Consider the following 23227-nt stretch of genomic DNA (forward strand, 5'->3'; position numbering starts at 1 on the left):
AATTCGGTAGTTTCACGTAATATATTCTTCGAAATTTCGAAGCCAAATTCATTAAAAAGTTAATAAAAGCGTATGCCAAACCAAAGACCCAGTACTTCCCTGCAAAAGACAGCCCAGAAGGTCGATGGCGATGAAAAAACGAAAATCAAGTCAGGAGGTAGCAACAACGTATGTTGACACTACCGCGACAGAGAAAATCTGGTTCTAGAATGGTAATCGTTCCTATTCCTGCCACCCAGCGGCAGGGGCGGTAGATCACCTGACCTACCTGCAGCGTGTGCCGCGAAATTCGAATTTCTGTCGGGGACGACGGAGTCTATAGCTAAGTATATATCTGCTGGGTAAGTTCCATTGTACAAAAATGTACAATCCTCAAACAGAAGGATGCTATCAAGACCACAAAGGCTTCCAAAGGCATTACTATCATGTCTAAATTACGGAAAATAACGAAACAGTATTAAATAGGGTGCCGTCCAACTCTCTCTCCCTCCCTCCCTCCTCCTCCGCACACACTGCCGTTAGCTGCTATCGTCTGTCTTGACGGTAAGAACTCATAATAAAACCACATTTTATTTCATATCGAAGTAATCATTTATTATATCATTTTGTGTGTGTGTACAGTATGTCTATACAGTATAGCAATTAAAATCATGTTTTTTCCATTGTTATTATTATTGATTTAGATGCTTTTAAATTTTTGTCAGTTATTTTATATGGGAAAAACTGAATTGAGATACGAGCAAATTGACTTACGAGCTCGGTCCAGCAATGAATTATACTTGTATCTCAAGGTATTACTGTAAATGGAATTGTTCAAATAATGAGTATTAAGGGTTGTTGAATAATAATGATGGTTCTGAATAAAAGTAATTCATTAATGTTTTCTGGCTCATCACATAAATAATTCATTAACAATTTTCATGTATATTCTACTTTAAATGAATATTTTTTATACATTTTTTCAAAGTTATCATCTAATTAAGGAATCACTGAATTAAGTCATCTTTGCCTTTTTTAATTGCAAGTTTTAAATTAATTCTTTTGAAAAATAAAAAAAAACTTTCTTCCAAAGATTTTTTTTGCATTAGCAGTAGTATTTGACAAACAAGAAATTTGTTTTTAAAAATTCATATATTCCACCTTATCTAAGGAAACTGTTAGAAATATATAATAAAATAATAAGTTCCAATGACAAATTATAATTAACAATAACCATTTTCTGTTTCAACAGAGATACATATAGCTACAAACATTCAACAGTTTGCAGAAGGCTAACAAATAAACTGAGACATCATTTTTAAATACCGTTCTAACAAAAGGATACACATTCCTGTAAGTGATCGACACTTGGTCTTCATAATATTTTAAAAATGATTACATGTATAGTCAACCCCTGCTATTCGCGGACTCACAATTCACAGATCTTTCTACAGAACACATAAACATATTCGCGGAAAACTTGCTATTCGAGTTTTTTTTAACTGAGAAACATTTACAAATAACTATATTTTCATGACATTTTTGTGACGAAATGTACTTTTTGCGATAAAACTATTAAAATACTCAGACATAAGGATTTTTATTTTTTTTGTGTATAAACTATCAAAATAGACAGTTCTATGAGTTTTTAGAGGGGTTCTAAGTATTTGCAGATTTTAGCTGCTCAAAGGGTGGTGTGGTACCCATACACTGCAAATACGGTGAGGGTCCACTGTAAAATTACATGTCAACCTAATAAATTCTGGTAATAATTTCTAAAAACATTTACAGTAAACTTTTGTAAGTGATACAAATATAAAAGGCATGTTCCATTACTTACTTAATAGCAGCAAGTCCTCTATTTGGTGAGCGTGACTTGAGACCATGAGAAAGAGCAGATTCTAGGGAAGTGCAAAGCAATGCTACTCTCTCATCAGATTCAGTAGCAAGTTCTCCACGACCTCCAAATCTAACCTGAAAACCAAGACACAAAAAACTAATAAAATAAAAAAAATTAAAAATCTGGGTCTGCAGTGATCTACTGCTTACATAACTAGTTAATGCAATGCAGAAATACTCCTCTGGTCAATAAAAAAAAGTAATACACTAATACTCCTAAAAATAAAGGAGCCTTATAATGAATATGAAATAATGCATTGAGAATTATTCATTTATGCAGGAAACAAATTCATGCTGTTCACATTAACCCTTAAAGGATGGATTCCCTCATATGAGGAGCAATAACAGGTTTTGGGTGGTGGACAGATCCACTTATATGTGCATCAACATTATGTGCCATCAATTTGGGGGAATCGGGCGGTGAAAGAGTTTCCATTACTTCTATGGCCCATAAACTTACTAATGGCAACTTTTAGACTGGCTAAAATCAAGTGGGTGGCTCATTAGAGTTAGTTGTGATCTTGACTTGAAGGGGGTATGTACTGCCTCTCTCTCTCTCACATGACGTCTTTTTATATATATGCTCATAAATATACCCAGGGGTTGCTGTTAGTTTTAGTTCTTATCTTTTATGATAGTATATGTCAGTTATAATTGTAAGTTTGAAAAGAAAAGTTCAAAGAAATATAAAAAAAAGGCATGTATAATCCAAAAAAGTTACTGCACCTTTGATCTCAGTAAATTTACATAAATATTTTACAACAAATATACTCAAGAATTTACTAATTTTAGTTCTTATATGTTTTGATATTGTATGAAACGTAATTATAATGTTATGAAGTAAATTTATTAGAAAAACATGCATAAATTGGTAAAATTTATGATTGTATTGTAAAAGTGTCCATATAACAGGTTGTAAATATAGTCATTTTCAACTTCTCGTAGAAGCTAGGGAAAATTGTTTACAATTTTTTTTCTTACACCTCGTGCATTTGCATATCTCCTCTTTCCACTTACACTTTTTTTATCTTAAATTGGCCTACCTCAAAGTTTACCTGGGCTGGGGAGCTGCATATGGGCAGAGAGAGGTGCCATTACTTCTATAGCCCATAAATTCAGTACTAATGGCAACTTTTGGACAGGCTAAAATCAGGAAGCAGGCAGCTCATGAGCTACTTCAAGGAAGTATGTAGGGTACTGCCTTTCTTTTTCACATGATGGCTTATTTTATACATATTTACTCATAAATATACCCAGGGGTTGCTGTTAGTTTTAGTTCTTATCTTTATAATTGAAATTTTGCAAAGAAATAATAGAAAAGACAAGTACAATACAAAAGTCACTGTATCTTCAATCTCAGCAATTTACATAAATATTTTACAACAAATATATACTCAACAATTTGTTACTGATTTTAGGTCTTATCTGTTTTGATATTGTATGAGCTGTAATTATAATTTAAAATAATAAAACAAATTTATTTATTAGAAAAAGCATGTATAACTTGGTAAAATTGACAATTGTCTTGTAAAAGAGGCCCCACAAGGGGTTGTGAATACTCATTTTTAACTTCTCGTAAGAGGGTATGGAAAATGTTTTAGAATTTTTCTTCTTACACCATGCACATGTGCATATCTTCTTTCCACTGATGTGTTTTATTCTTAACTGGCTGACCTCAAAGTTTACCCGGCCTGGGGTGCTGCATAATGAATTTTTACCACAGATCTTAAGAATACTTCACTTTTTTTTTTAAATCCTTTTATAACATTGTAATATTTATACTTATTACATATTGTGCAGGTACTCTATACATTACAGTAATTCTTATCTTTATCACTCCAAAAATGACAGTAATCCCCTCCTCAAAAATCAACTCACCTGCACCTGTAACCTCTTCATGTTAATCAGGTAGGGAATTCTGCACTTTTTTTATTTTCTAAATTTGAAAAAATTGTGGTATGAAATATGTACTTACAGTACATATTTTTCTCTTCATCATTCCAAACTCCCAAGCACTTGCTGATTCCACATCAAAGCCTCTTCAACATCCTCAAACCAAATGCCCATCCTAGTAAGCACACCAGCCACTAGAATTAGGTAAGGAATTCTTACCTTTTTTATTTTATAAATTGTGATATAAATGTAGCAAACACACCCAATCAAGCCCAATATATCAAAGCTGATTATTCTTCTAAGAATAATTAAAAGCAAAAACCATTCTTACAACAGTCAAAATATGAACAAACGACACCAAAATTGTCAACCATTAAACCTAAAAAATACATCAAGTGACAAGTTCAACAACAGCCATGATGCAAGCCTTCCTGAATGTCTGCACAGCAAGGAGAAAAAAAAAGTGACTGTTTACCAATGAACAGGTGGGTCTTCTGCCACCTCATTCACCTAGTGCAATTAACTACTTAGTACTAAATTTCAACAGCTGGACCAGCTTTAGCTAAAAGTATATCCTCATAAAAGATGACAGTTTGTATTCTCAGAGGAACAAAATGGTAAATACTTATCTTATTTTCCAATACCAACTGATATACTAAAACATACAATTACATACTTCAAATCAGATATCATACCTGACACCCCTGAACAGCTGTAAGTAAACATGAGAGTAGTTCTTCTCGTCTAGGGCCCTGACAGTCTGGAATAAAAAAATAAAAAAAAAGTTAACTAAAATTTATCTTTTTTATACAAACCCATAACTTGATGCTAGCTTTAAAATTGCACCAGCTCATTATCCAGACATGCTCAAGGCAAAAGATGATGATTTCCCAACTTATCTTTACATTTTGATGCCAATGCATCCTCAAATGGCAGTAAAATCATACCAAATGTTGTTTGCATTACTACCAAAGAGAGTGGGATCAAGAGGGTAATCCCAAAATATCTTGTAAAGTATTGGAACTGTATGAAAAAAATTTTAGTTTTAGAAATCTATATTTGTTTTATACCACCCATCAATTTTTTTATAGCCTGACAGCTATTTAGTCGAGAAGATTTACATCAGTCTCACAATGTAGGGTTATACTCACCTCATCTATATACACAGAGGTAAATATACACCAGAGTTCCACAATAAAGTTTATGAGGATGAAGAGAAACACTCAAGGTAACTGGCATTTACAAAGGATGAAGAAAAAATCTGATTACTAGCAATGATATGGCCAATAGAGAAAGTAACAAAAGACACAATTCAGATCTCTCTCTGTCTTAAACAGCAATCAAGAGATTTCGAAAAGGCGTTACAGTGGTCCCAACATATTCGCGGGGGATGTGTACCAGACCCCCCCCGTGAATAGTTAGAACCCGTGAATAGTTGGAACTCCTATAAAAATGCTTAAAACCTCCTATTTTCTTAGTTAAACTAAATAAAAAAAACCACTAAAAAGTTTTATACCTGTTTTTTTTAATAGTTTTATCACAAAAAGTGCATTTTATAATGAAATTGAAAAAAAAGGAATTTGTAGATATTTCTCATAGAAAAATACTGTGAATAGGCAAATTTTCAAAGAATAATGCAGGGAAATGTTCCAGAGAGTAATCCGTGAATCAGGAGAACGCGAATATGGGGGCCCACTGTATAAATATTAATGATATGTACCATATATATACTCGTGTATCATGCAACTTTTGAAGACAATTTTGGAGCTAATTTTAAGGGAGTCAAATCATACACAAGATATAAAATTAGCGTATGTAATATTCACATACAGTGGTCCCCCCATATTCGCAGGGGATGTGACCAGACACCTTCTCGAATAGTTAGAATCCACAAATAGTTGGAACCCTATAAAAACGCTGAAAACTGCCTATTTTGTTAGTTAAAACTGAAGAAACACCAACTAAAAATGTTTATACTTGGTCTTTTGTAATAGTTTTATCACAAAAAGTACATTTAATGATGAAAAAAAAAAAAAAGGAATTCCTGGATATTTCTCACAGAAAAATACCGCAAATAGGTGAATTTTCCGCGAACAATAGGGGGAAATGTTCCCAAGAGAAATCTGCGAATGCGTGAGTCCGCGAATACGGTGGTCCACTGTACTAGTATTGTATGATAAAATACAAACATAATGAATATGCATCTTTTCCATGGAACTTTTAAAATTATGCTTTACTTCACTGCATCCAATAATACTTTATGTATAGTATTTTCACATTACTATTGCATTATAAAATACAAACATGAAATTTCATTATTTAAAATGAAGTTTTATTGTATACTTACCGAACAATTATAGAACCGTGATTTCCACGAGCGGCAGGATACTAAATTCAAATTTAGCGCGTCGGCGTCGCCAACACTGGTGGTGATGACGTCATCTCCTCCACTCGCGGGAGAACCAGGTACAACTACCCAGGTGATCCAATTCTTTCTGCCCGTCCGTCCACCTAAGGGGAGGAGGGTGGGTATAATCATAATTGTTCGGTAAGTATAACAATAAAACTTCATTTTAATAATGAAAATTTCATTTTTATTGTAGTGTCTTACCGAACAATTATAGAGCTGATTACACATTTATGGGAAGGTGGGATTCAGTGGACCACTAGTATTTTTAAATGGTTACATTTATTGCAATACCAGTAAACACTCAAGGTGTCTGTTGTACCTTACCTGTAAGAGAGCTACAGCAGACTGTTACTGCCTCTGGTCGGTGCTCTTCTTATATAGGTGTAGAGGAATTGGAATTTGACCAAAGTTAGCCTCTACAGGAGTGGAATCCTTCCGTAGTTCAAGCGAGTCAAGGCTGACTGACGGAGGATAGTAACAACAAAGATTGCCTTGCCCTGGGCTAAGACCAGAAATTCAATCATACAAAACATTTGTCACCAACACCAGATTTAAAAACATATATACCCAACCATTGTAAAATCTGACCTAACAGACTGGTGAGTATCCCAGGTACTCAGTACCCCCAGCTTCCCTTGAACTCGACAACCTATTCAAGGTGAAAAGTTAGCATAGAGGTGACGACCCCTGTGCCGTTTCTCCCAACACCATGCCAGAAACCGCCACCGGACCTAACGTTTTACAATTCTCGAAAAACCGTTTCTATCTCTTTGAGATAATGACTCGCAAAAACCGAATTCGATCTCCAGAACGTGCTCTGAAGAATCGAAGCTAAAGATAAAATTCTTTCTGAATGCTAAAGAAGTTGCCACTGCTCTAACCTCGTGAGCTTTAACTCTCAGAACGGAAAGATTGTCGTTCTCGGACTGCGAGTGAGTTCCCTGATAAGCTCTCTAATAAAGAACGATATAGCATTCTTAGAAAGAGGACGAGAGGGATTTTGAACCGAGGTCCAGAGCTTAGAAGATTGTCCTCTGATACCCTTAGTGGCAAACAGATACTGCTTAATAGCCCTGACTGGACATAAGAGCCTTTCTTCCTCCTCATGTCCAACCAAATCAGATAAGTTCCTACACAAAACTCTCGGCCAAGGATTAGAAGGATTCTCATTTTTGGCTAGAAAGGTCAAAGATACCGAAAATACAGCATTGCCTTGAGAGAAACCGACTCTTTTGTCTATAGCGTGCAATTCGCTGACACGCTTAGCAGAAGCTAGTGCAATAAGAAAAGAGTGCCTTCTTAGTCAAGTTCCTGAGTGAAGCCGACTTCAAAGGCTCAAAACGGTGGCCCCATGAGGAACTTAAGCACCACATCTAAGTTCCAAAGCCACTGTATCTTGCGGGAGCTTAGTGGTTTCGAAAGACCTAATGAGGTCCGACAGATCTGAATTGGAGGAAATATCCAAACCTCGATGTCGAAAAACCGAAGAGAGCATGGCTCTATATCCTCTGATCGTCAAGGAGCCAGTTTCAAAGAGTTCCTAAGAAATAGAAGAAAATCTGCTATTTCTGTTAAACGAGGTCGAGAGCCTGAATGTAGAGGACTTTAGCACTTCTACACCACTCTCTGAAGATTCTCCACTTCCCTTGATAGAGTTTGTTAGAAGACTCTCTCCTACAACGAGCGATAGCTTCTGCAGCTCTTCTTGAAAATCCTTTCGCTCTGACAAGATTCCGGACAGTCTGAACCCTGTCAGAGCTAGAGCGGACAAGTTTTGGTGGAACCTCTTGAAGTGAGGTTGTTTGAGAAGCCACTTCTCTGGAGGAAGAAGTCTGGGGAAGTCTACTAACAACTGGAGAAGGTCCGGGAACCACTCTTTCCTGGGCCAAAAGGGAGCGATTAACGTTAGCGTTACATTGCTGTGCGACATGAACTTGTTCAGCACCTCTCTTATTAGACGAACGGAGGGAATGCATAAGCTTCCAGACCCGACCAATCCAAACAGCATTGCGTCCACGACCAAGCTAGAGGATCTGGGACTGGAGAACAAAAGAGAGGAAGACGGTTGTTCCTCGATGTCGCGAACAGGTCTATTGACGGTCGTCCCCAAAGGCGCCAAAGTTTCTGACAAATCTTGTTGTCCAAAGTCCACTCCAGAGGTAACACTTGCTGTTGACGACTTAACTCGTCCGCCAGGACGTTCATCTTTCCCGGAACAAATCTCGGGACTAGCTGAACCTTCGCTTCGTTTGACCACAGGAGGAGATCCTTGGCTACTTCGTACAGAGAGAAAAGGACTGAGTCCCCCCCCTGTTTCCGCAGTACGAGAGAGCCGTGGAGTTGTCGGAATGCACTGCCACTACTCGGCCTTCTACTAAGCTCCGAAACTGTCTGAGCCCTAAGAAAATTGCTAACAGTTCCTTTACATTTATGTGGAACTTCTTCTCCTTCTCCGACCAAGCTCCTGAAGTCCGTTGATTTCCCAGTAGGGCTCCCCAACCTGTGTCCGATGCGTCGGAAAAGAACTGTAGGTTCGGGAGGATGGGTCGTAAATCTAACCCTTCTTCCAACCTTGCTCGAGAGAGCCACCACCTTAGGTCCTCTTTTATTTGATCTGTGACAGGAAAGGTAATCGAGTCTGGTTGTGTCTTCCTGCACAAGAGGCTCTCAGGAAAAACTGCAGAGGTCTCATGTGCAGTCTTCCCAACGTCACAAATTTCTCCACTGACGTCAATTTGCCCAGGAGCCTCATCCACTGATTGGCAGAACTTACCTTTTTGTCCAAGAACTACTGAACTGTCTCCAGACAGCCTTGAACCCTCTTCGGGGACAGAAAAGCCCGAAAAACTTGAGCATTCAGAATCATCCCCAAATAAAGGATGCTCTGAGATGGAACCAACTGGGACTTCTGTTTGTTGACCAGAATTCCTAACTTTCTGGCAAGATCCAGAGTTGTTCCAAGGTCCTTCATGCACCGACTCTCTGATTCCGACCGGAGAAGCCAATCGTCCAGATAGAGGGAGATTCTTACTCCTAATATGTGTAGCCAGCTTCCTATCGGGGATAGAAACCCTGGTGAAAACTTGAGGAGCGGTCGCTAGTCCGAAGCAAAGCGCCCGAAACTGAAACACCTTGCCTTCGAACATGAACCTCAGGTACTTCCGAGATTCGCGATGTATCGGAATGTGAAAATAAGCGTCTTGCATGTCCAGAGAGACCATCCAATCCCCCTGTCTGATGGACTCCAGAACCGACCGAGTGGTCTCCATATGAAATTTTGTTTTCTGGACATGCAAGGTTCAGGGCGCTCACATCCAAAACCGGCCTCCAGCCCCGTGATGACTTGGGAACTACAAAAAGGCGATTTGTACAAGCCTGGAGGAAAATCCCCTTCTATCTGTTCTATCGCTTCTTTGGAACAAGCGCTTCCACTTCTGCGGCTAGCGCCAGAAATTTGTCTGAGCCCGGAGAGTATGCCTGGAATGGAATTGGCACAGGTGAGAGCGAGGGAGGTGAAACGAGAGGAATACGATAGCCGAACTTGAGTACTTGCACTACCCAGGCTTCTGTTCCTCTGTTTTCCCATTCCTCAAAACAGAGCCAGCCTGGCTCCCACTGGTGCATGAAGAACCGAGCTTTCATTTGGAAGGTTTGTTAACCTTGGCCGAGGCCTTAGGACTGAGGTCGCAAATTCGATTTCGGCCGAAAGAAGCGCTTGGGTTTTCTCCCTCGAAAAGGCGCTTGGGCCAGAGGAGAAACCGAAGGAACAGTCTCCACAGGAGCTTTAGGTCTCTTAGTAGACTGTGCCAGTAAATCCGAAGTAGATTTCTTATCTAGCGCAGACGAAATTGACAACACTACATCGTCTGGAAAGAGGTTATCTTTCACAAAAAGGAGGAGCAAACCAAGAGAGCAGACTTCTGTTGGGACGTAACCCTTTTAGAAGCAAAGGAGCACCAAAGTTGCCTTTTCTTAAGGGTACCAAAGGCGATGAGCGAAGCTAACTCATCACATCCACCCCTAATGGATTTGTCCGCACAGGACAGAACACCAATCCAATCCTCCGCTAACTCCTGGGAAAGAGAAGGACAGTCTTCGATCTTGGCCGCTAAAGCGCCAATAGTCCAATCAAGGAAGCTAAAGACTTCCAAAAGTTTAAATTGATTCTTTACAACGTGGTCCAACTCAGGCGCTGTAAAGAAAACTTTCGCTGCGGCGAAAGCAGATCTTAGAGGAGTCGATTAAACTGGAGAAGTCTCCCTGGGAGGAGGCAGAAACTCCCAGAGAAGGAGCTTCCCCAGTTACATAAAACCTATACCTCTTACGAAGCAAACTTAGAGGGAGGGTAAGGCAAAAAGAGCCTTCCCTAAGTCTCTTTCATAGACATCCATTTCTCCGTCTCTTTCAACGAATGTCTAACCGCTTTAGATAGAACAAGTTTTGGGAGGAGAGGGTCTGAAGTTTTCCTCCTCATCAAAAAAGTCGAAGTTGGGGAGCGCGGAGCCGCTTTCTCAAAATAATCTGGATAAGATACCAGAAGAAATCTAAGGAGACGTGAATAACACGAGAGGTGATGTGAATCCTCCTCCTCTACTTCTTCTTCATTCTCCGATACCGCCGAAGAAGTAGACGGAACTACAACCGGATCTGAAGGTTTCGAACCACCCTTGGACTCATTCATCCAGTGGTTAACATCTCTAACTCGCTTGCGCAAAGGCGCCAGAGAGACAAATCAAAAACAGTTAACGTAGGCTTGGAAGAGCCTAAATGTTCAGCAGGAGGCGGAAAAACTACTTGCGCCTCGCTCGGAGCCGCCGAAATTCGAGGCGAAATAGGCGCATCAGGCGTAACAGACGAAAAAGCGCCTAAAGAAACACCCTTAAGAACTGCTAGCTACAGCGCTAAAACCACAATCTCTACTAGTAGATGGAGCCGAAAAAGGCACAGATTGAGGCGACGAACGAGCCGACTAACGGCCGAGGCGCAACCCTACTCTCAGGCTCCTTATACCTCTTGACTGGAGGAGGCGAAGAATCGGCGCCTGAACGCCTCTTTAAGGGACCGCGAAACGGGCGAATCTCGCCAATAGCGCCGTGCGACCGGAGACGAATCGCTTGAATCATTTGAAAGGCGTCTGACCGCAACACCTTTCCAACGCTTAACCGAGCCCTGTTGAGGCGCAACAGGCTCAACAAGAGAGGCGCCTGTCTGTGGGCAAAATCCCGATCGACTCCCTTGGACTTCCGGTATGTCTTCTCCCCGGTGCGGGGAGCTGACAGTGACCTTTGTCTAGGAGACGTGTCAGGACAGACAGACGCACCCTCAACTACACTCTTACCTGAGGCCGCTTTCTCCAAAAACGTCTTAACTGAATTACCAAGTTGCAAAACCGTATTCGCTAGTACCGAAAATTTCTGATCTAACCTCGATTCCAGACTGGCAATGGTGTCGGAATAAACTACACGGGAAGCCGGAGAAGTGGGATTAGTAGGAGGAATAGGAGGTGTAGTTAAAGGAGACATAACAATTTGAGGAGAAACAGAAGGAACAGATGCATCGCAAGACGAAGCAGAGCTAAGTCTACTTTCCCTAAGCGCTGCTTTTCTAATTCTGTCTTTAGCTAATTTCTCCGAGTATGAACTAAAAAAACTTCCATTGAGAATCAGTCCAATCACTACACTCGTTACATGTTCGATCTGCTGAACAAACCTGTCCCCTACACTTAACACATTTAGTGTGAGAATCATACTCTAGCTTGGATAATCTAGTTTTACATCCTGAGATGCAAAACCTAACTCCCGACGGACTAGAATCCGACATGGCAACGCCTAAATAAAAAGCAAAATAACAACAACGCCAAAAAAGAGTACTTCACCAATTCCGAAGATCAAATCCACAAGAAAAAAGCGAAGCAAAGTCATCCAACCGCACCGACCACCGATGTTCACCGGACGCCGGCAGGAAAAGAATTGGATTCACCTGGGCAGTTGTACCTGGTTCTCCCGCGAGTGGAGGGAGATGACGTCATCACCACCAGTGTTGGCGACGCCGACGCGCTAAATTTGAATTTAGTATCCTGCCGCTCGTGGAAATCACGGCTCTATAATTGTTCGGTAACACTCTACAATAAAAATAGCAATCAGTGTTTTGATTTGGAAATCACCTGAGGGTGATTACGAAGTAAGTATATTTGGCTGTACTGAACTCAAATCATAGTGATTTTCTTGCGTCTAGTTAGCATAAATAAATCTAGATACTCTATTGATATGGGACAAGATTATTTTACATTATACGAAGTGTTTTCAAGTTGAAATATCCCTTAAATACGTATCGTTGCGAACAAAAATTGGTTATTTTTTCATTAGGAGATGGCACTGAGGGCATGTTTGTTGTGTAAAAAATATCAACAGATTGCGTTCGATATTTTCACTTCATTTCATCAGAACACTGCAAGCTTTACATACCTTTTATTGGAATGAAAACAATAAAATGTGTTCTTTCATGCCCAATACTTTTAATTAAAACACATTTCTCTAAAATTTTGTTTACTGTTAAGTTCGATGGTGCTATACTGAAGCTTCCGAGAGTTTTATCCAATTAGCCGATTCACGATAATAGTCGTTAGCAGACGAACAATTCTTTTCTCAGCTTCAGCTACAACTTCCAGCTTAAATTTAGCAGTATATGCCCATGCCGATCTTTTCTCTGTAGCGAATAAGGATATAGTAATGTAAAAATATATCAGTCCTATTCTACCTAATGTCACTTGTAACATAACTATGGTAATTTTTTACTATCGTATGATGGTTGAAATGCAAGCAAAACTGCTGTTGTTATCGGATTTGGTTGTTCGTAGCAAATCAGCTGTTTCTGGCTTATGCTTTTACACAATAAGTATATTACTAGCAATACTTTTAGCATTCTATTTTACTTTTTTTTTAACTTAGACTAGAATAAAAGGGGTTAGCCTAACTAGAAAATGGGATAGATAAAGAGCAGGAAAAGAGATTAGCCTATTGTAATTAGGTCTCAAAAATTGAACTCGCATGTTACATGAGATTCATGATAAAATAATTTTTTAAGGGTGAAAATTTGAGGGTCGCATGATATACGAGATCGTGTGTTACACGAGTATATCAGTAATTTCTACTTCCCTATTAACTTTAAAGACCAGTGATTTATTATTATCTTCAATAGACCTCACTAGACTTGCCGACGCCAGTAAAACACTGGGTTTTTAAATAATTTTGACTTGCATACCAGTGACCAAAGTGTCTCTTCCCTGCCCATTCAAAAAGGTTTTGTCTTCTGAAGATACATCTTCATGGTTCTCACTGGACATGAGCAGATTTTTCTTAAACCCTAGTCATACTAGAACTGCTTGGACAACAAAAGAAGGGCCAGGTGAACCATGAAGTGTAGACAGGGTTTTGACAATAACACCAAGTAAATATAAAAGTCCAATACTTTGCCTATTTTTGATGTGAGTAACTTGACTGAGAGTGCATGCAATATCGTCCCTTGGTTGGACTTACAGTCACCTGCATAGAGTGGCATAGGTGCAACCATGAAGCAATTGCTTTTTCAGAGAACATGATATCCCCTTGGAGGAAGTCAAGTTGGAAGGCAGTTAAATCTTGTTAATACAAAATATAATGGGTTTAGAATAAGCTCTACCTTGAGGTATCCTTGTTTATATAGGGCAGATTAGATCTTTAAAGTGTGATTACCCATACCTTACCTGACTCAAGCAGATACAAGTCCAGCCTAGATGCCACTCCTGAAGAGGATGAAGGGAAGACAGTGAGCACAGTCACTCCACATTCATAGCCCCAGACTTATACTAGGGTAAAGTACTCGGGTAACAGGGCCGGATTTAGGGGGGAGGCAAAGAGGGCACCTGCCCAGGGGCCTCCACATTTTAGGGGGCCTCAAAAAAAGGACCCAGGCTTAAATAATTTTTAATTTCAGTAAATATATAAGGAATAAAAGTTTTTTAGTCAGGAATAAAACAATATTGTTGATATTTATGATTTATCTTTTTTCATCACGGAAAACTACAGTAAAACCAAAGTAAAAAAACGTGATATTAGAAATTTAGGTTATGTTTACAGTTACTGCTAAAATTACCTCCTATCTATTTTTGAATGCATTGTTGGTTGACAAAATCGGAAGGGACGGTTTGTAGGTAAGTCTGACTTCAAATATCTCTATATATTTTTTGGTTTCTGTGAGTTTATTTATTGAATGTATGTATTTGTACCATTGTCTGCATAATCAGTGGCGGTTCTTCCTATGGGTGGTCGCCCAGGGCAGCACTTAGGAGGGGGCGGCATTGCCCCCTCCCAAATGCAGGCTTGCTTCGCTCGCCACCCGCCTCAAGCAGGGTGGGCCTCCACACATAGATTGCCCAGGGGCCTCCACATGCCTAAATCCGGCCCTGTCGGGTAAGATATTTTTCTGTCTAGTGGAACTTGGTGCCTACCAGAAACTAAGGCAAAGGCCTTGAAGGGAGTCCTGGTTAAGGGGTAGAATGACAGGTTTATCACCTTATCTAACTATTTACTTTTGCAATTTATCTGCTTCCATTCTCTTCCTATATTAATGAACCCAAGTATAAAGTCCTTTGAAAATCCCTCCATTCCTCACATCTATTCTTATGGCCACACTTTATACCCCTGCAGCTGACAATGTGTCTATCTATATAAGTACTACCTCAAAAATCAATATCCTACTTGCACAGTAATCATTCCTACAGGTTCTGACATTCTCAGCCCTGATGCCAGTGGAATGCATCCTAGGAAAAATGAGTGGACAGTGCTTTTAAAGCTGCAAAGAGCCAAAACCATGAAATACCAATGAGCACTAGTACACAATGGCAGCAAAGAGAATTCTGACAATAGCCAAAACATTCAGGATACACCTGGTCAAGAAAAGGTGTACTAGATGGTCATCTGAGTCAGCTACATAATCTTCTTTCGTATGAATGCTGACTCGCCTATTGGCACGGACACACAAGCTATCTTCAACAGGAATTAAGATTCATTCCAAATAAATTCTTATACTCATCAAACAATCATCCAACAACAGGGGGGAAAACAAGAGTAAGTAGGGGTTTTCTCCCCCCTGTCCATCATAACCACTGATTAATGACCAAGTTACCAAATTCAACAACACTCAAGCTCATGCAAAGAAATACTGCAATATAAAAGGCAGTGGTCTATTTCTGTAAAATGAAAGAATGACTTGGGGTACTTGTAACTGTTTTAATCTTGGTCCACTAATCCCGTACCATTTTGCAAGTTAAGAATTAGGTTAACTTGTAGCCTCTCAACTTAGTAGTTAATATCCTGCAGACTTCTGTACGATTGGTTGAAACCAAACTTGATACTGTAACCATATTTATGTGCACTAGCATGCAAATACCAGTGAACAACCTGGAACATCTCTCACAGGTATGACACAATAGAGCACGATAGGATGTTAGTAAGCACAAGGTCCAGCACTTGCACACTCCAAACAGGAAGGTACCAGTGACTCAACCTTGCACACTTTGGAAGAAGCACAGGTTAAGTAAGGCCAATCTAAGAGAACAGGCGTAGCCCTATTGTGTGAAAGAAATTGCAAGGCTGCAGGCAAAACACTAGGTGACCAGGATGTAATGACAAGTGTATTCTAGGTGAAGTCACAAAGGGGAATGACTTACCACTATTGGTAGTGCTGAGGTTCTCTTTTCTACTTCATTGTAGGGGGAGTCTCACAAGAGTGATGAGATAGATAGACAGATAGGCTTGTGTAAACTGACGGGTTTGTGTAATACAAAATTCCATTTAATCATTGATAAAAAATAAGGATACAGTTATCAAATATGTAAAATCAAAATTCATGAATTTTGATGGACAGTTGAGCCATTTTTGTGTTTAATGCTCCTTAATTAGCATAATAAACCACTTTTATTTTAAAAGACTCTCCAATAAAATAAATTAGATCATCCATCTGACTACTAAATAGGACTTACCACTGTCAATATCTGTAGACATGTTACTACGCTTTGGGAGTGTTTGAGACTACAAGAGCTTTACCATCTTCATTTCATCTGGAAAAATAAAAAAATTAAACATTCCCAAGTATTTACACCACTTAAATGTTCATTTTTTTTTTTTTGTCCTATACAGATAATTATGAAATTTTTTATGAAATGTATAGATAATTCTCTGGATACTTACCAATTGTTAAAAGTTAGCTTACATCTTTGCACTGTTGGGTGCAATGAGCATTCATAATGAACAAGGACTGCCTCTGTAATCACCTATTTCCAACACCAGGTGTCACTGGAATGTTTACATTCTTGTCAGAATTGTTCATGCCCACTCATTAAAATGTCGGGAGGCAAGGTGGGTTTGCACTTTCGCAGTGGGTAAGTATCCAAATAATTTATCTTAAATAATAAAAATAGTGGTTTTTATGATAAAATAAACATTTTAGGTACCTACTATCATTTGCTTTACTTGTGACTTCTTGGCACAGGTTCAACAAGTGTTAAAATTGAAAAAATTGTTTACAAGCACTCCTGATGGTTACCCCAATGCTTCGAGGGTGGAGGAAGGGAGCGATAATTTTTGCTGTCATTCTTCTGCTCTTATTCTCTTAAGAGGAGAGGAGGGAAGGATCTCAATGATATACAATTACCTAAGTACTTGAAAAATTGATTTTATCATAAAAATCATTCTTTTTGAGGTGAAATATGATATTTATGATATTTTAAGATAAAATAAGGCTTTATATAAATACCAAGTAATTACACGTACATAGCTATAAATAGTTTCAAACTCACGCGGTAGCTAAAAATTGAACATCGCGGTAGCACTTCTTTTGCTTGTGTGCAGAATGACAAGATATCTCTGGAAGGAAGCCAAGTCCATTGTCTCTGATGTTAAGTATTACTTGGGAGAGTCCAAGGGGGCACAGCCCTATGGCCAGGTCAGAGCATGGTGCCCTGGGCTAAGTGAGGTTAGGTAGGTAAGTTCTGATTAGGTCAGGACCTGGCATTCTAGGTCAGGTCAGGTTTGTTTACGCCTGTGGAACTTGTCCCGTCATTCTACACTTACTCCTTCCTTTTTACTCAAAGCCTAGGTAGTCCATAATTCAGGTCATTCATCTGCTCAAAACACTGTCATCTAGGTAGTACCTATAGGTAGTAGTAGTAGGTACTATCTAGCATAACGAGGCCATGAGGCTAGTCACCCCAAACTAGGCTATTTCAGGTCAGTGATAACTCCACTTTCACTGGAAAACTTTTTTCATTCATTGGATTGGAGATCGCCACGACTTCTCGTACAAGGGCCTGCCAGAGAGGGAATCATCTCTGTGGAGGGCTGTACATGAAACCAAACAAGTGAAACATGTGACCAAAAACCAGCTTTGTGACTCGTATCTAAGCTAGGTACTAAAGCTTACAGTGCTACTACCTACTCTAGGTGTAGGTAGGTAGGTAGTAGGTAGTAGCTAGTGTCGCAGAGACGACACTAAGCTAAGGCCATGTAAAGGTACCTAGGTAGGTACTACATAGTAGTACCTCCCTATTGGCTAAGACCTTGTCCCCCTGACACTAAAAATATATAAATATACTACCTAAATGTGCAAATTTCGAAATTGCGTGGCTCCTACATTTCACGTAGAACAGACTGAATACTTAGTAGCAAGCTTAGGTATAAGGTAGGCTAAGCTAATGGAAACTTGAGAAGGCTGTCTGACCTTGGCTACCTTACTCTGACCTCAAGGAGGAAAAAACTATGCCTTCTCAGGGGCCATCTTAACATAGGCCAGCCTTCAGGCTTTACCTATAGGCTACCTACCTATATAAACCCACCTAGTGGGTACCTAGCTAGCTATATACTAGTAGTAGTAGGTACTACTACTACTAGGATGGCCAACAATTCGAGCTGCCTCATGACCTACCTATCTAGAGCCTTCACGATTTCATTCATACCTTCAAATATGATTCACGCGCCGTCAATTGCCACCAAATAATCCTACCTTCAGAGTGATTTCCCTATGGCACTTCGCTGACACATCGATAATCGCTTTGCTTCCTGGTTACTGCCTTGACTTTTGTATTACCTTTTCTCATCCGCTCTTCTTCTTCGACTGAAGCCCAATGTCATAACAAGTGTCCGCCCACCAACCTATATCCGGATCACATAGCAGATATAATACTGCGAAGTTTGCCCATTATTCCGATAATCCGATGTCTTGATGGTTTTCCTTTGCAAGAATCACTTTTAAATGTATTCGTGCTTTGCCTTTCTGTTTTATTCAGGATATATATATATATATATATATATATATATATATAATATATATATATATATATATATATATATATATATATATATATATATATATACTATTACTAACAGGTCCTGTTAGTAATTGCACTAAGGCACAGAACAATTGCGTAAGTGTTAAAGTTAATATATATATATATATATAATATATATATATATATATATATATATATAATATATGCGTGATGCTTAAAACTTTTTTTTTTGGAATGATCCTTTGACTACTATGATACATTCTAAAATATGTGTAAAAACCCAGTGGGACTAAAACGTAATTGATTACGGCAACTCCATCCAGTAAAGACCTCTGCAAGGCTGCATAATAAGTACTGATCCTTCTTTATGGAGGCCACAACACTTCCGCCAGAGCACATGATCTTTGCACCATGATTTTCTCACAAACTATTATGTCTAGTTTAACCTCTACTAAAACACCTTTATTAAATGGATGCTTTGAATGCTTATGGCTACATTCTAATATATATATATATATATATATACTTATATATATATATATCATATATCTATATATATATGTGTGTGTGTGGTGTGTGTGTGTGTGTGTGTGTGTGTGTGTGTGTGTGTGTGTGTGTATATTATATATATATATATATATATATAGTATATATATATATATAGATATTATATATATATATATATATATATATATAAAACCAAAACTGTGACTAAAACTTAACTGATTACGTCAACTCCATCCGGTACTAAAGACCTCTGCAAGGGCTGCATAATAAGTGCTGATCCTTCTCTATGGAGGCCACAACACTTTCGCGATAGCACATGATTTCTGCGCCATGATTACCACAAATCATATGAAAATAAAATATTAACACTCTACTAAGGGAAAATACACCAAGCTAGATTATTAGAACATAATTAAACAAAGTAAACTGAATATCTAATAATTTTGTAGTAGTACTACCCAAGAAAATCGGGTGTAAAAAGAAAACAAATGACTTACTTAGCTAATGTATAGTTGTCAAATACAGTAGCTGGTCCGCTGGTATAGTGGTTAGTGTAGTAAAATTCCAATCAGATGTCGTTGGCTCGCGTCTCCCCCCCGGTAGATGAAAAATCACTGTGTCTGTTACATGATCAGTTACTGCTGCAATGTGGGGGCTGCGGTGGGAGGTTAAAACCAACATTCTTTGAAAGCTTTAATTTTAAAAGTCAATGGCCCCTGAGAGCTTGTTCCATGTGAATAGGTTTAATCTACTGAAATAACAACAATAATAATGATAATGATAAAATGTTTATGAATTTGAATTGGTAACTATTCGTGTATGTGGCTGAGCAACAAGTTGGAGCATTATCAGTATGAAGCTTAGTTAACTATGTAATCCTGCAGCTTACCAACTCCTTCAACACATTCTCAAATTCATACATGATAGTGATTTATACCACCATCATCAGGGTCAACTATATATACAAATACAGTTGGCCCTGATTCCTAAAGCTATAAAGGTTTTATACTCTAGAACAGACATTAGAGTATGTTGTTCTTCGACTACATATATTGTTCTATTACTAATATTACTATAGTAGAAAGACTGAAAATTTTCCTCTAGAAACTAGAGAAGTACACTACTACATATATTGTTCTATTACTAATATTACTATAGTAGAAAGACTGGACATTTTCCTCTAGAAACTAGAGAAGTTCACTACTACCATATGGATAAATCCTTGCTGTCAAACTTGAATCAAGCTCTTCTAAGTTTCTCAAATTCTATCGTGCTGAAAGAGTTACTGTTGCACTAGAATCTGCACATAATTTTACAGGCACGTCATCAGTCTTTATAAGAACCAAAGATTTATTACTATTATATTAGCATTACAACTTACTTATTAACAAAATGCATGACCATCATCATCTATGTTTTCAAGTATTAGACCTGCACCCAGTACTGTTTTTAATGTTTTTCATTGGGCATAACCTATTGTAATTACAGTTCTTACTGCAGTTGCTATAATCCTTGTTTACTGCAGGGAAGGTTTTTTGAAATGGAATTAAAGTAGGCTTAATAATTTGATGAGTTTTAGACTTTGACTTGCTTGTTTGGCTTTTCCTAGCCCTAGCTGCCTTATTGTCACATTTTCTTCCTTGAATTAATTTTACAATGTTCTTCAATTTGGAATTTTACCACTTCATAAGCATCACATCTTTCCTCAAAATTTTCTGCATGCTTCTTCTAAGGTTCCATGTCCCATTATTTGGATAAGAATCCCGTCCTTTCCACCAAATTGATAATTCCTAGCTAATTTTTTAAGTCTTGACACATAGGCTTGAATTCCTTTATTTGGTTGCGCTGCCAACTATCTGAATTTATGTATTTTGTAAAATTTGTGAATCTGCACATTTAAATATCCTACAAAAGAGTTCATGAAAATCTCAATGTTATCTCACCCCCTTTCTGTTTATCTGTGAAGTCTTATAAATGCCGATTATTGCCTTCCCATTTGGCAGATGTAGTAGGGATTTCTTTATCTTCTCCGTAATACGTGTTGTTGTCTATAGTTATATCAGTTATATTCCTGAGGTCTTCTACCAAGTCTTACCACCTACTGGCAACAATGGCATTCCCACTTTTCCTAGTGTGAACTCTGCTAGGCTCAATGTAATTTGCAAAGTTTTCCATCTTGGGTATGGTTTGACTATATGCCATAATTTGTTGATAGGGTAATACTTCACTTAGACTAGGCCTAAACCACTTGAAAGGTTGTCATCTGTGGTACTAGCCTGCCAAATATAAAACATTTTTCACTTAAAATGACGTCTGAGGATATTCATAGTTATAGCGTAAGCTGCACAAAAGACAAGAGGTACTTCACAAATGAATATAATCTACACGAGACTGACATATTAATTCTGTTAGAAGAGTTATCTGTCTTCCTCTTTGTCATCAGCAGCTTCTTAAGGTATATTACCTACATTCCTGAGGTCTGAATAATTGCAGTTTGCAAAGGCTTCACTTCATCATGTTTGATCTTCAGTAATTGTTTATACAAAGTATGAAATGATCTTCCATTCCTTGATAACAGCCTCATAACATGTTCAGTCTTCAACTAGAATATTTAAGACAGTAAACAAAAATCAGGAAGAAATGATATTCCTCATTATCTAGGACATTACAGATACTTACATAAGTGAGAGCGCTAATCCTCTTATCAGTCATTTGATCCTCAGTTACTTCTATGTAGCCACCTGTAGCCTACTTGCCCAACCTGTATGCCACGGTACACTTACCTTCTTTTTGGCTGTATACTCCTCATTAACTGGTAAATTACTGTGTCACTTCCTCTGCTCCTCTGATCTGTGCTACTGGTCAACTTCAGCCTACCGTATTCAACATATAATTCCAGCAGGGCTGTGTTAATATCCTCGCAAATCACGATGGTAGTGGCAGTCACTCACTCGGTTCTTCCACTATCCTAGTACGTACTGGCTACTTTTTGCTTCATCGGCTGTTGGTCTTTATTTTTTCTATGTTATTTTATATATAAATAAGTGAGAATATTTGTTTGGAATTCAAAGTCTATCTAATTATACATTCGAATAACATTATTAATTCCGATGACAGAGCAGCTGACACCGCCCATAGTAAAAGATTGTAACTTAATACTATACAGCATAAAACAACTGATGTCATTAAAATGTATTAAATATAATGGGCATCCATCTATTGTGTTGACTTCAATGTTTTCTGTCCTTACTTTCGATTTTACAAATTCTTTTGTTTAGCATGTAAAATAAACATAGAAAACGGTTACGTATCTATTTATCGAAAATGATTTTATGGTGAACTATTACGTAATTCTTCAATCAAGCAACAAAATTGTAGTTTTTCTTTTGATTTACTGGACTTTTTATAAGAATTAGCGTTGTGTATATCTAAACGTAAACTACTATTACTGATACTGCGAATATTGTAGTGTGATTTCTTTTTTCTATTTCATGTCTTGAAAAAGAGAAGATATCTATTTCATCTTAGGAAAATCCATTTTACTTGCCTATTCTGTAAGGACAAGCTTACTATGAGATACCAGATTGTCAAGATTGTATTGCATAATAAGTCCGAATTAGGCGATGGCTGGTAATTGTCTTGCCGACAGGTGGAACACGCGTCCGGGTGTTTTTTAGGTTTGGGATACACCAATTGGTTGAAGGGTGGTGAAGGGAATCCTGTAATAATGGAAATCATTCATTAAAATCAATGGCAATATTCCTCATAATTGGTATTCTGGAAAAGCGAATTAGTTCTAATTTTATCAAGACTTTAAGTTAGCCACTCGAAGATACGGTTGTCTATGATTGAGTTACATTGGCTCCCAGTAAAAACAAGAATAGAATACAAAATTCTTCTTAAACTTGTCAAAGCACTAAAATCTGGTAAACCAGTATATCTGAGAAACTAATTAAGCTTCTTTAGACCTGAAATGAATATTGTAATCAGACAGGCAAGTGAAGCATACAGGCTATTTGAACCCAAAACAAATTGTAAGTCAGGCGAGAGAGTATTTGATATTGTACACCTAGAGTCCCAGACTATACAACAAAATACAGCTTGAAGTGAAGATCATACACGGAGAAAGCAAATTTAGAAAAGAACTAAACTCTCCTATTCTGCAGAAGCTACGATACTAACGAAAAAACACTAAAAGGCAATTATTATAAAATATA

At 38.2% G+C, this 23227-nt stretch overlaps 1 protein-coding gene across 6 annotated transcripts in view; it reads right to left on the bottom strand.

Annotated features, from left to right (window-relative positions):
• LOC135224280 (sorting nexin-29-like) overlaps positions 1 to 21912 on the bottom strand; it is a 62533-nt gene extending 40621 nt beyond the window's left edge. The window contains exons 1-5 of one of the 6 annotated variants that reach the window (XM_064263135.1): positions 18218 to 18373; positions 16408 to 16512; positions 16200 to 16277; positions 4467 to 4531; positions 1820 to 1953 (exon numbers count right to left, since the gene is read on the bottom strand). In XM_064263135.1, coding sequence (XP_064119205.1) covers positions 1820 to 1953; positions 4467 to 4531; positions 16200 to 16221 — 221 coding nt within the window. In that variant the 5' untranslated portion in view covers positions 16222 to 16277; positions 16408 to 16512; positions 18218 to 18373. Of the gene's footprint in view, positions 1 to 1819; positions 1954 to 4466; positions 4532 to 16199; positions 16278 to 16407; positions 16513 to 17015; positions 17271 to 17935; positions 17957 to 18217; positions 18374 to 21793 lie in introns of those variants that run through there. The other 5 variants (XM_064263145.1, XM_064263131.1, XM_064263161.1 and 2 more) reach the window with 5 other exon arrangements.
• Between the last annotated feature and the right edge of the window lie 1315 nt (positions 21913 to 23227).

Source organism: Macrobrachium nipponense, chromosome 20 (assembly GCF_015104395.2).
Source record: "Macrobrachium nipponense isolate FS-2020 chromosome 20, ASM1510439v2, whole genome shotgun sequence".
NCBI lineage: Eukaryota > Metazoa > Arthropoda > Malacostraca > Decapoda > Palaemonidae > Macrobrachium > Macrobrachium nipponense.